The sequence below is a fragment of the Phlebotomus papatasi genome, chromosome 1, assembly GCF_024763615.1.
Source record: "Phlebotomus papatasi isolate M1 chromosome 1, Ppap_2.1, whole genome shotgun sequence".
In the NCBI taxonomy this organism is placed as follows: Eukaryota; Metazoa; Arthropoda; class Insecta; order Diptera; family Psychodidae; genus Phlebotomus; species Phlebotomus papatasi.
Window position 1 is genome coordinate 62,484,378 of NC_077222.1, and position 13,133 is coordinate 62,497,510.

The 13,133-nt window shown below is 34.4% G+C and overlaps 1 protein-coding gene across 24 annotated transcripts in view; it reads right to left on the reverse strand.

The window, feature by feature from the left end:
• Positions 1 to 13,133, reverse strand: part of LOC129799652 (tropomyosin-2) — a 39,196-nt gene that overhangs the window by 25,057 nt on the left and 1,006 nt on the right. For 10 of the 24 annotated variants that reach the window (XM_055843747.1, XM_055843753.1, XM_055843744.1 and 7 more), the window contains exons 2-3: positions 12,252 to 12,412; positions 8,745 to 8,870 (exon numbers count right to left, since the gene is read on the reverse strand). In XM_055843747.1, coding sequence (XP_055699722.1) covers positions 8,745 to 8,870; positions 12,252 to 12,365 — 240 coding nt within the window. In that variant the 5' untranslated portion in view covers positions 12,366 to 12,412. Of the gene's footprint in view, positions 1 to 2,169; positions 2,770 to 6,803; positions 7,948 to 8,744; positions 8,871 to 12,251; positions 12,413 to 13,133 lie in introns of those variants that run through there. The other 14 variants (XM_055843733.1, XM_055843732.1, XM_055843728.1 and 11 more) reach the window with 10 other exon arrangements.

Sequence of the window (13,133 nt, forward strand, 5' to 3'; positions counted from 1 at the left end):
GAGACACACTCAACATGCTGTAATGGTCATAAAACCCAACCTGATGGCTTTTGAACCTATTCAGTGCACATAATGAATAACAAATTAGATATTTATCCAATTGTCAACAATTTGACTAGTGAATTGTGACCGAAATTCCCCATTTTCAAATTTTCAAAGATATTTTGTGTGTTGTATTATAGCTCTTGGGGCTACATTTTGCACTCTTTGCCTATTTGTACATGACTAAAAACCGGCATTTTATTCTCATTTCTCTTCACACCATATCGCAAGTTTCATTGCCCCGTACATTTCGTTATTTTCCTTCTTCACTTCTTTTCTCTCTCTCCCATCCATTTTTGAGGTCTCACCTTTCCCAATGAGGAGAATTTTATTCATTTTAGCCTCTTCAAAGTGCCACCACTTGGTACGGATACGACAAATACACGCAATTCTATACATAATTCCATTTGATTTTTTTTTATGGTATTCTCTTCCCTGATAAATGACGTCATGTCAGTGTTTCTTTGGCACAAGTATTCGAATGAGTCAGACACGGTGAATCTCTCCAGATATTGAAAATCTTTCTTTCCGATTTAGTTTCCAAGTGAAATTTTGTAGCAAAACATATATGGATGTATGTAAAATTTTTATCATATTTCAAGAATCTCACCCTGAATTGAAATCCCCTAGAATATATTTAATCTTTTCACGAATTCTCAGACAATGGTCATGTTTAGTATGTTCTTCAGAATCACCACGAAAAAATAATCGTGTCTTGTGTCCAGTCTTTCGACGTGCCCGGCATTGAATTTTCAAGCTTGACGCGATTTTGGGTTGGGCATTTATAGTTACCTTGCTACAAATTAATCATGTTACTGGAAAGTCACCCACAATTCCCATTCCGGGGAATATTTATTTTTATGATCACTAATAGCGTTCAGAATGTTCTAGATTGAGGTTTTTGTCCCCCTATCTCTCAACACAGGAAAAATTGGTGACTTTTTTTGCTGGTGCATATCAAAATTATGAAATTTGAACGTGATTTACCGAGACTGGATTTTATCACTTATTATATGCTCAAATATATCAATGTATTTTTGGACTTTAAGGTGAATTTGTAGCCGTTACGCCTTATCATGGTAACTTATCAACTATGGTGATAAGACAATTCTCTCTTTTTCACTCACGATAAATTTTTTCTCTTTCGCATAATCCCTTCTTCTCTTGCTTTTTTTTTTAGAGAGTCCCTATTTTTTTTATTTTTTTAAATTTTCAAATATTTCTCTTAAGAATATTTCTGTGTAGAAGTGTTTTAGATGTCTGTTGGAAATTTCCGAAAAAAACAACAATGAAATTCTTATTCCATTTCGTCATATGATCGATTGTGGAATTTATTAGGAAATTGGCTCGTCTAATCGCTTCAAAGTTTAATTTTATACCTATACTTTCTTTCGTTTCTTTCACATTTTTGTAATGAGGAAAAATAGAGTGATAATAGTTTTCTAGTTTTTTTTAGTAAAGAACTAGTTAACTAAAACGTTCTATGGGCCTTATAGAGTCCATATAACATGTTAGCTTAGCAAGGTCACCGCTAGAAGCGCTAGTGTAGTGGAAATCATAAAAATAAACATGTGGCAAGTGCATGAATCTCAATTGCTAACTCTATTCGCCTATCGAGTTCTTTGCACTTCCAAAGCCACAATTTTTTGCCTGGATTGTATTTAATTTTTGATGACCTAAGAGAAAAAAATCAATGAAGTCATACGATTGCGCTAAGTGGAATTATTCTTTTGCTCAAGCTAATTTAAAAGGCCCCTACGGTCGGACCGTTGGTTCTCTACCAAGTGACAATAGATCGTTAAAAAAATTTGGGTATTTGCTTTTAGGGAGAGAGGTCATCATGAGACGAAAAAAAACAATTGAGAATCTCTGAATCTCAAACTTGTTCTTTTCCATTTCTGTGCCGGACGATCATCATTGAAATACCCCTATCTTGCTCACACTAACTGACTTTTTGCCGGTTTTGTCCTAACTGTCCATCTCACTCTGCGCACAACTTCTTCACTCTCTTCGGGGGCGCGATAGCCTCGACTCTTTTCAGGGCCCATAGAATCCCCCTTAGAGCCCGCCCCACTTCTCACCACCCAATTTAGACCGTTTAAAATAAAAATGCCAAAATGGTCTTACTTCTTCGCGTCTTCGCACTTCGGTTTGCAATTTTTTGTGAAATTCATCACATTCATCCTTATATTTTTCCATTTCCTCCTTGGTCTGACGCATCTTCTTCTTCAGCACGTCCAACAAGGTGCCTTGCTGTATATTTGCCGTCATATTAACGCCTCTCAATTTCCTTCTTCACTCACGCAAAAATCAATTAAAAAAACCACTTCTTCTTCAACTGCAAAGGACTTCTTTGAACTTCAAGGAAATAGCCTTTCCCTTCTTCCTTTTTTTTTGCAGTGTTCAAAAACTCACACACACTCGCGGCAAGATTTGCACCCGAAAAAAAAGAATGTGAAGTGATATATCTCGAGGGAGGATGTATAATGGGAAAAATTTAAAACACGGATTTTGACACGTTTTCCTAAATGCACCTAATACAGTTGGATGGTGTATTGATTGGTAGTCACTGCAAAAACTGATTTTTCACGTTACACCGACCGAAATGATACAATTTCGAGAGAATTTTTCGAGCTTTTGGGCCTCGCCTTTTGCTCAACTAAACGCACAAATTTTTTCCAATCCACAAAATGGCGACAACCACCGACTGGAATACCATTACCATCCATCTCATTCCCACCCATTGCTAAATCCTCCACCAAACCCGCAATGTGAGAGAGAGATAGATATATTTTGTGCAATGTGGTGGGGCTTCTTGGCCAGTTCGAAACAACTTTATACACTCGTTCCCCTCATCCCATTCAATATTCATATTTCGATAGTAATTCAAATGACTACTTAACGAACTTTTTTTCGAAAATTGAGTTCATCCCAAAATTTTGCCTTTCCCAAAAACAAATGCCTAAATGGACCAATCCTAACCCATTTTGCAAATTAACAATCTTATTTCACCAATTACCACGTTAACTATCTATATATCACTAATAATATACATAAACGGAAATAATACTAAAGGGTGGCGTTTCCGTTTTTGTTTTCCTCAACACATCAATGGTATTCACCGTGAGATTCTTTTTTTCCACTCAAATGGAAACTTCTATACGCATTTTTTTATCCAAATACCCAATATCCCACACTTGAATTCAATACCCGACCTAACTTTTGTCCCTTTTAACATCAAATTAAAAAAAAAAGTTAATTCGCGCTCCAATGACTCTCCCTTCAGCAAACCCTACAAAAAAAAACAACAACAAAATACACAGAAATCATGATGAATCTCAACCGAAAATGGTGATAAAAATACGCAATTGCGTCATTTGTGGATGATCTTCGAAAAGAGTGTAATTTCTCAATTAATATTAAAATCATTATGCAATGAGAAAAAGAGTGCACACCACAGATTGAAGCCATATGGAATCCCAATGTTGGATTTTATTTTAAAATCAAGAGACAGAAGAGAGGGAGACCATGAACGGGCAAGAGTTGGTCTATTAAAATCGACCCTTATAAGGAAAATCGCGAATGAGATATTTTTGCCATTCTCACCCAACATCACACAACTTTTTGAATATCATTTCTGTCTCTACTCCCCGATATCCATTATGAATCTGTCGCGAGAACACCAATCGAAGATCTTATCGAAAGATCTTCGTTAAGCTATATGATCTTGTGACAACAAAAAAAAAAAAGAAAAATTGGCGTAGAAATCTTGTAAACCGAGACGATCAGTTTGTTAATTGAAATTTGTAGTGATCTTGACCACAATTTAGCGCAATCGTAGTTGAAAATATCAAATGACTAACTTGACACTATCGATCATTTCTTTTTCTTCTCTAGAATTTTCTAAATGATACATTATCGAAATGGTTACCGGAAATGGTTCAGAGAAACATTTTTAATTTTATACAAAAATTATGGTGAAGACTATACTTCTCACAATTTCTTATTCTTAAGAGTATTCAGCGATTATAGTAAAAATATTTTACCAAATTAGGATATTCTTTTGTATAACACTTATAAAATCTCTTAAATTTTTTATGCTTGCTTTCTACGATACAATCTTTTTTTGTAAGGTTTAGCATTATCTCTATCAATTCCATTATGAATCATCTAATAAAGCGCTTGTTGAATATGAAAGGAACATAGAAAATCTTACATTTGTTCACCCCTATCTGTCCCTTACGCCCCCTCCCCAACTAGCAAACTATCTGCCTTATGGAACTAAGGCTTTGAAATGATCTTTTATTCTACTGATAAGGGGAATTATAGAATTAATTATAAAAGTCTCGTAAGAAGCGTAATATAATTCTATGAACCCTTTTAATAAGAAAATAATATAACTAAAATTTCAAAGGCATGTACAAGTTTTCTCTTGTACTTCTAGAAACAATTGCTTAATTTTTGCTATTTTTTCTATGATTCTTTTCTCTTTTGTCATTCTTCATTTCATGTAATGAGTATGTAATTTTGTTCTTATCACATTTTTCAAATTTTTTTTTTATCAAACAATATAAGAGGGACGGAAATGATTAGAAAAGACCCTAGAGAACGTATTCCTCTCAAAAATTGATCAAATAAGGGTTCGTAAGACTACTCTTAAAATTACAGACCAGCCTGAATAGACTCAAATCCGTTTTAGGCCAGTAAAATACTGGTTAAGAACCGATAATGTTTTTATCTGTAATGGGATTAAAAATATTACTTGTATGGAATTTTGAGACAATTTCACTGTGATCTAAAACTCGGTTAAAATCAGTTGTTAACTGATGAACATAAAAATTACTAAATAGAAAAGAACGAGTTCGAGCATTTTGCAAAGCTGCTACACTTAGCTAGCCCCTTTCATTCACACTCATATGAAAGTGAAATTTGTTAGACCAATAGGGCTAATTTTAAATCTAGTAATTCTTATCAAAATGCAGTTTTGACTTATCAATAGTGTGTCTAATAAGCTTTCTTCCCGTATAACATTTTTAGTCCATCTGACTTGTTGTAGAAGTTCTATATCTTTTTCTTGAACATTATATTGACATGCATCAAGCCTTTTTGGTGTTTGCATGAATATTACGCAAAATTTGCACACCGCGATTTTAAATTTGTATTTTATTGTTTCCATGGAACGTGCTTAGAGATAATAAACAAGTTGATCCCTAGTTTTAGGGGGTTGACGTTGTTTAACGACGTCGTTATGAATTTCAGACGAATTTCCTTGCACACCATAAAATTGAGGTACATCATTCGTGTGTTTTTCTTTCCCCAATATTTCCAAATTCCCTTCAATATTCAAAAACTCATTCTAATTTTATGTTCAAAAAGGTGATCGATTTTTGGCAATTAACTTGATCAAGATCACTAAGGTTTTTCTTGAATTTGTTGCATGGCAAAAGCCTACTTTGTCCCCATTTTTTAACCGTTCCAAAAGTGTTTTCATTTAATTTGGCATTAATTGAAGATCATTTTCCCAAATTTCCAGGATTTTTATAATCGCTTCCGATATTTTTGGCTCCTGAAGGAAATTGTTAAAAATTATCTTTTTATTGGTCTTCTGTGGTTCCCCAAATACACAAGTAGTGACATTCCTTAAATTTTCCGCGATGCTGTTCCTTTTCAAAATGCTATTAGCGTAAGAAAATGTTTATGTATAAAAGGTGATCGACTTTTGGCAATTAATCAGTTCGCTTGATCAAGAACACTAGGGTTTTTCTTGAATATGTTGCATGGCCAAGGCCTACTTTGTCCCCATTTTTTCACCGTTCCAAAGGTGTTTTGATTTCATTTGGCATTAATTGAAGATCATTTTCCCAAGTTTCCAGAAGGATTTTTATAAGCGGTTCCGATATTTTTGGTTTCTGAAGGAAATTGTTTAAATTATCTTTGTATTAGTCTTCTGTGCTTCCCCAAATAAGCAAGCAGTGATATTCCTTAAATTTTCCGCGATGCTGTTCCTTTTAAAGACGCAATTAGCGCAAGAAAATTTTTATGTATAAAAGGTGATCGACTTTTGGCAATTAATCAGTTTGCTTGATTAAGAACACTAAGGTTTTTCTTAAATTTGTTGCATGGCTAAAGCCTACTTTGTCCCCATTTTTTAACCGTTCCCAAGTTATTTTCATTTCATTTGGCATTAATTGAAGATCATTTTCCCAAATTGTTTAAATTACCCTTTCATTTGTCTTCTGAAGTTCCCCAAATACCCAAGTAGTGAGCTTCCTTAATTTTTCCGCGATGCTGTGTCTTTTCAAAACGCTGTTAGCGTAAGAAATTTTTTATGTATAAAAGGTGATCGACTTTTGGCAATTAACCAGTTCACTTGACCAAAAACTCCCAAGCTTTTGTTCATGATGTTTTCCGAGATTGAAAAAAAATCACACAAGTATTCCCAGATTGTCCGCACTTCTCAAAGGCAACTCATGCCAGTTTGAGAATATTTTCTTCAGAAAATTATATGCAACTCAAACAATTTGAGTAAATATTTAACTCCGTGGTCTCTCAATAGATTCACTGATGAGATATTCTAATAATACGCTCCCAAGACAGTCCAAAAGTCACAATTGAGGTCATTGAGTCCCGTGCAATAGTGTACTTGATAGACATACACCAGATGCATGCGATCCCATTTTTTTCTTAAGAGACTATCTCGCTGGGAAGATGGCTAAAATTCCCAAGATTGTAATTAGTTGGATACTTGATGGTGAACCTACCCTCTTCAACTGGGTTTTCATAATATTGTGCAGTTCATTGCGGATTATACTGAACTTCATCATTGTGTCCGAGCTGAAGATTGACCGGCCAAAAGCCAGGCCTGGATAGTCGGCACAACGTCTATTCTGCCTTCGATACTCCCTCTCAGCCACCACTTCAGTTCTTTCGCTAGTGCACCTGAGTTTGGCCCATTCAGCTGCCTCTGGGTCATTTTCTGTGTCTTGCTCCTCAATCTGAACACTCGGTGTAGATTCCTGTTTCGTGATTTCCTGCGCCTGGCGCAGCCTCCGACGTTTACTATCGGAATTTCTGGGTTTCTTGCCAGTCGTTGGACTACCCCTGGACGGCTGATCATTTCTCTTGCTGCCTGAGGTTTCCTCAGTAACCTCCTTGCTCTCCTTCTTATCACATAAGGCACTTGAGGCTGGTAGCACCCTGTTGTTATTGTCCGGATCCACTGAACACAGCTCCTTCGGCACACTTGGAGCCCTCTTTCCCTCCAACCCCGTCTTTGCTAGTCTCTGACTCATATTCCCTCCATCATTCCCACCCCTGGAGATGCTGTCGTGGCCTGTAGCCGGAAAATTCCTATTGGGATCAGCTGCCGGAATGATTTGTGTGTTCTCCTGCGTGACGATGTGCGATGTGTCAGTGCGCAATTGAGCCAAAATTTCCCCAGACGGGACATTTGATCGTCGCACTCCACCCTGCCGTGGATGATGCTGATGACCACGCTTCCGTCCAGCACCAAATTGTGCTGTACTGTTGCGTTCACTCATCTCTTTTCTCAACTTTTTATTTTTATCACCTCCGAGCGGACATCTTGGAAGAACTGTCTTCCTCACTCTCGTGCACACCGCATTGCGGCGCTGCGAACGACTTGCGTAACACCTCACTTCCCTCTGTGGCCAATTGCCAGAAGTAGCATTTTGAACACGTTGCCGAATCGACGAGATTCCTTTGCACGATATTGATGAATTTATTCTGCTGGACACACGTTGTCTCAAGCCCACGGGACGCCCTATCATAATTCCCGAAATAATTTCCTAACACACCATTGCCCACCCTCGTTCTCGCGCTCTCTCTTTTTTTTCCACGAATGACATGGCCAACGGCTGCAACCGCCGTATTTATTCGTCTCTCGCTGTGTTGATTATTAAATTGGGTGATCTATATTTAAAGGAAACCATCACTGGCAATTCCTCAATATTCCCCCAATAGCCAATTTTTGCTGAGCAATTCACCAAAAAATCTCGCAAAAATGCCATTATTTTTGCTATTAAAAAAAAATTTCCAGTTCATGAAAACCCCACCGTGTCAGTTGGGAATTCGAGAATTTTCCATTTGTCCCCCCACACACTCACGCACGCCCTCAGTGCGCAAACTCTTTCTCCTCACCGATGACGACGCCCCGCCCGGCCGTATTTGGAGAGGAGATTTTTGCGCGCTAAAAATAGCCCGCTCGAGAAATTTGATCTCGTGTTTGTGAAAGATTTCTCTCGCAAGAATAAATCCCGTGATTTCACATGTTCTATTTGAGTTTGCGATGCGTCTTCGAAAGAAAATCATTGAGATTCTTCATTAGACTGAGGCATGAGACATTGTAAAATAAACATTTACATTTATTTGGAAAAATGAAGAAAGTTTGCATGTACCATCTTAATGGTTAAAACAAGCAGTGTTTTTTGCAAAAAAAAATATCCCTATGAACATATTCCAAAATCTGACCATTGTCTGATTTGGCATCAGACCAAGAACTACCACACACTATTTCTATAATTAACCCCTTTCACTCAGCTTCCTTTTCACAACATTCCCCACCTAAACTTTCGTTGAGATCTTTGAGAGATATTTCTGTAGGAATTTATGGACCACACTTTAAAATGTTCGCTCCAATTTTAATAAAATTCTTCAGGTATTTATAAAGAAAATGTACTTACATTCTGGAGGTTCTTGTTCTTCTCCTCCAACTTGGTGTTAACCTGTGTGAGAGCTTCTTGAGTCTGATCAAGATCGTTCTCAACAGTCTGGATTTTCTTCTGCAGATTCCTGGCCTCTTCCTCAGCCTGAAAGAATATTTCAAAAATGCATTTTATTTTTCGAAACAATTCACAAAAAATTAGGTTGCTTTTTTATGATTAAAAAATCAAAATTTACTGAGTCAAGTACTTAATTTTAAACAGTTAAAATCATTTCACAAATTTTGAGATGAGAAATGGATTAAAAACTAATTACGCTTTTATTTCTAAAAATTTAAGCCGATTTAAAAATTTTGAGTATTGAACGGTTTGAATTTCAAAAAATTCTCGCGAACAGCCTTTAGGGCAGAATCACATTGACAGTAAAATGTTCGCCGTAGCCTCACCGTATTTCGTTAATTTACGCATTTTCATTGCAATTCTTACGCAAATTCTCGATTACCGTATTACCTTATCTCATACTCGGTGGCACTAGGTGAAAATAATATAAGAAAATTGAAGAAATAAAACGAACATGCGATAAACGGTGAGCAAAAAAGAAATGTCAGAGAAATTAATCGTACATTTTTTTACTCACTGTTTATCGCATTTTCGTTTTATTTCCTCAATTTTCTTATATTATTTTCACCTAGTGCCACCGAGTATGAGATAAGGTAATACGGTAATTATGAATTTGCATAAAAATTGCAATGAAAATGCGTAAATTAACGAAATACGGTGAGCATTTTACTGTCAATGTGATTCTGCTCTTAACCTTAGCAAACACCAAAATCTAAAATACTAGGATTTAGAAAAAATATTCTAAAACGTAACATTTCTTTAGATTTCAGTGTTCACTATGGGAACTTTGAAATATTACATATTTCCTTATGATTTTACATTACTTGTATTTCAGATTAATATCTTATGACACATTGGGAGCAATTTTCTTTAAGTATTGCTTTTTTTGAAAGAAATTGCTTGCATAGTAAACGCAAACGTTAAAATTCTATCAAAAATGTAACTCTTGACGAAAATTGAGGTCTTTAAGGAAATTTGATACAGCTTTTAAAATTTTCAAATGCTTATCCAAATATTGAAATTTCGTTCATAAAGAAGAGGCAAAAACAATAAAAGCAAGATTTTTTCATATTTTCATTCAGCTTAATTTACCAATCAAATATGAAGACATCGGATATTTAGATAAATAATGAATTATAGAAAATAATAATATAATTATATAACTTAATAATATTCATCCATGGTGATTATTTAACTTTAAATTACTAAAATTTTTACTGGGTAATTAATTTGAAATTCCGGACTAACTAATTTTAAACTTCGGACTTCGATAATTCCAGTAATAATTAAATAATTACGCAAATCTATGTAGAGTAACTTTAAATGACATTTTATTGTTTTTTATTGTCAAGTTTTAAGGCAATTGTCTAAATCCTAAATTGGTTTGTTCAGAATTCCGCTTAATCTGTAATTCCAAATTAGATTAAAAAATAAATAAAAGCCTAACTGGCTATAAAAAAAATCTCACAGACATTTTTCGTCTTATAGTTTTTTCATCAAGGTTTTTTTAATCAAAAATTTTATTTTAAAATATATTATTTTTATAAAATACACTAGCCGTACTCACTATGGCGCTGTTATCTTGTAATATCGTTATCTCGTTATCTCGTTATGTTCTCGTAATGTATTTTATAAATGAAAAATTATAACAAGATAACAGATTACGGAGATTACGAGATAACAACGCCATAGTGAGTACGGCTACTAATTTCGGTAATATTTTCGTTAAAATTTAAGATATATTGAAAGATAATAATTTGCATAAATCAGAGATTACTCCTTTTCAAAATTTTCTTTAAGAATAAATTTAATTAAGAAAAAGTTGAAGATCCGCTTCAAAATTTTTATAAACGAGTTCGCAAAAAACTATAAGTAAAGAGATTAATTAATTCGCTAAGTAATCGAGATAATCGAGATCTAAAAGACTTTTCCTTAAAGTCCTTAAAACTCTTTCTCAAACTTTAAATTTAAAAACAAATAAATTAATTAATAAATAAATCTAACTAGGACAGTTCAGTGCAGTTCTTTATTCTCTTGGTGTTATTATAACTATAATGTGTAACTAAAATAGATTCACCAATATTCGCCACATTAAGGAGTTACGTAAGGTCAAAGTAAACAAAAAATAGCATGATTTTCTCAATTTTTGTTTTTCAAAATAATACAAAAAATTAAAAGCATACAAAATTACAACATTTAAAATATATTTTCTGAAATTTTCATTAAAAACTTTTAAATAAGGGGCTTGATTTTTGAAAAAAAAAAACATACTTTTCGGTGAACATGATATCTCTGAGTAGGTTTATTTGAAATCCAAAAACGAAATCTTTCCTTTTAGCTAGTGATTTAAACTAGTCCTTAAATGAAGAATTTTTGAAAAGAAATAAATCTTGAATTTTTGGGGAAGTTTCATACAAAAAAAATCCATTTTTGACGTATTTTACACAGCGTTTCGACTTGTACCAAAAGTTGTGATCAAGTAAATATAAAATAACTCGTTCTAAAACTAGTTTAACTTATCAAATAGAAGGAAATAATTAGTTCTTGGATTTCAGATAAGCTAATTTAGAAAAATCTTATCCATTGAAAAGTATGTTTTTTTTCCAAAAAAAAATCTCCAAAAATCAAGTCTCAGTTGCTGAGTTTTTAAAAATCCTTAATGTAAATAATAAAAAATGTAGTTTAAATGTTGTACTTTTATATGCCTAAATAGCTTGAAATATTTTTTTATTGTGCTGAAAAAAATTAAAGAGAGTATTATGTTCTTTTTAATCTTCTTATCCCACGTAACTCTCCTTAACAAAACTTTGTGGGTACTCAAAAATATCTATTTTAGCAATATTTAATTCGCAAATGAATTAAATTAATTGCAGAATATTCTCAAAATTTGGGTTCTAGATTTGCCATTAAAATGAACTGTTGATCTAAACTTTTTTATAATTCTTAACTCAAAAAATTTAATTTTTTCAGGGAAATGGTTTCTTGATATTTAGAAAGTTTTGTCATAATTATATTTTTTTTTATTTAATGGCCTCTACACACTAGGAGCAATTTCTATAAAAAAAACGCCATTTTAAAGAAAATTTCCCCCCTAAGTAAGTAGAAACGTCAGATTTTTTTAAAAAAGGCAATTTTGACGAAAATTGCTTCTAGTGTATAGACACCATAAGTCTTGAAACAATTGCCAAGTTTATTAAATAGCATTGAGAACAAATACTACCTATCCCAGTACTTTTTCTCACTTTCTGAGTATTCTCACCGGGCTAGAGACCAAACGGTTGGAGATATCGACTTTAAGTCTTTAGTGACCCTCCTTCTTGCAAAATTACAAGAGGACATCATTTGACAAAACCTTACCAAACATCGTAACAAACCTTTCGTAAAATTTTATAATTGTAAGGGACTCACCTTTTCGGCGCGAAGATTGGCATCGCGAGCTTGCTGTTCACAGATCAACGCACGATCTAAGGCGTTGTCCTTCTCCAGCTTCATCGCTTGCATTTTCTTCTTGATCGCGTCCATGGTGAGGGATTGGGGATATTCCTTTCAAAAGCTAAAAAAACAAGAATCTGCCACAGAGAAAGAAAAACAATTAATTTTCTCTCCTGTGTGCATGCAAATTTCCACCGAGTGAACTCTCTTTAGGCAAAGAGAGTTTCCTCAGCTCTTTCTGGGCCACACGCAATCCGTTTATAATTGAATTTTCTGTGAAACGCGCCGGAAAAACTTTTTCCACTCAATGCACTCGAGTGTATAATTTTTTTTTCTGCTGAAAGTGAAAAGTCTTGATCACGGAATGCTCATCAATTGTCTCGACTGTTGATGAAGACATTCGGGAGCGAACAAATGATGTTCTGGCGAGGTCAACAGAATATTTAAATAATAATCATCCAAAAGTTGCTTTTTGGGTAAAATGTCATTGAGATCTTTCCGGATTACACTTTTTTTTAATTGTATTATGCTGGATAAACAATTTTGGTGTTTGTTCAGCACTTTTGCAGCATCAGCAGAAAAATTGAGGGAAAATACTGTGCAAATAAATTGAGCAATGTCTGTGGAATGTTCAGAATAAATATAGGGATGTCTTTCTTCAGACCGTGAGATGATACACCAGCCCCAAAAGTCATCAATGAAACGTGAGAAATTACGTGGCCTTGACGGTGGTCACAATTCTGGGTCAAAAGATTATACCCAGTGAGCGCATACCATCAAAATGACTCACTATTCCCACCAATAACATTTCTTTTTATCTCAATTTCTCGATCTTGCAGCATCAAAAAATGCATAAGC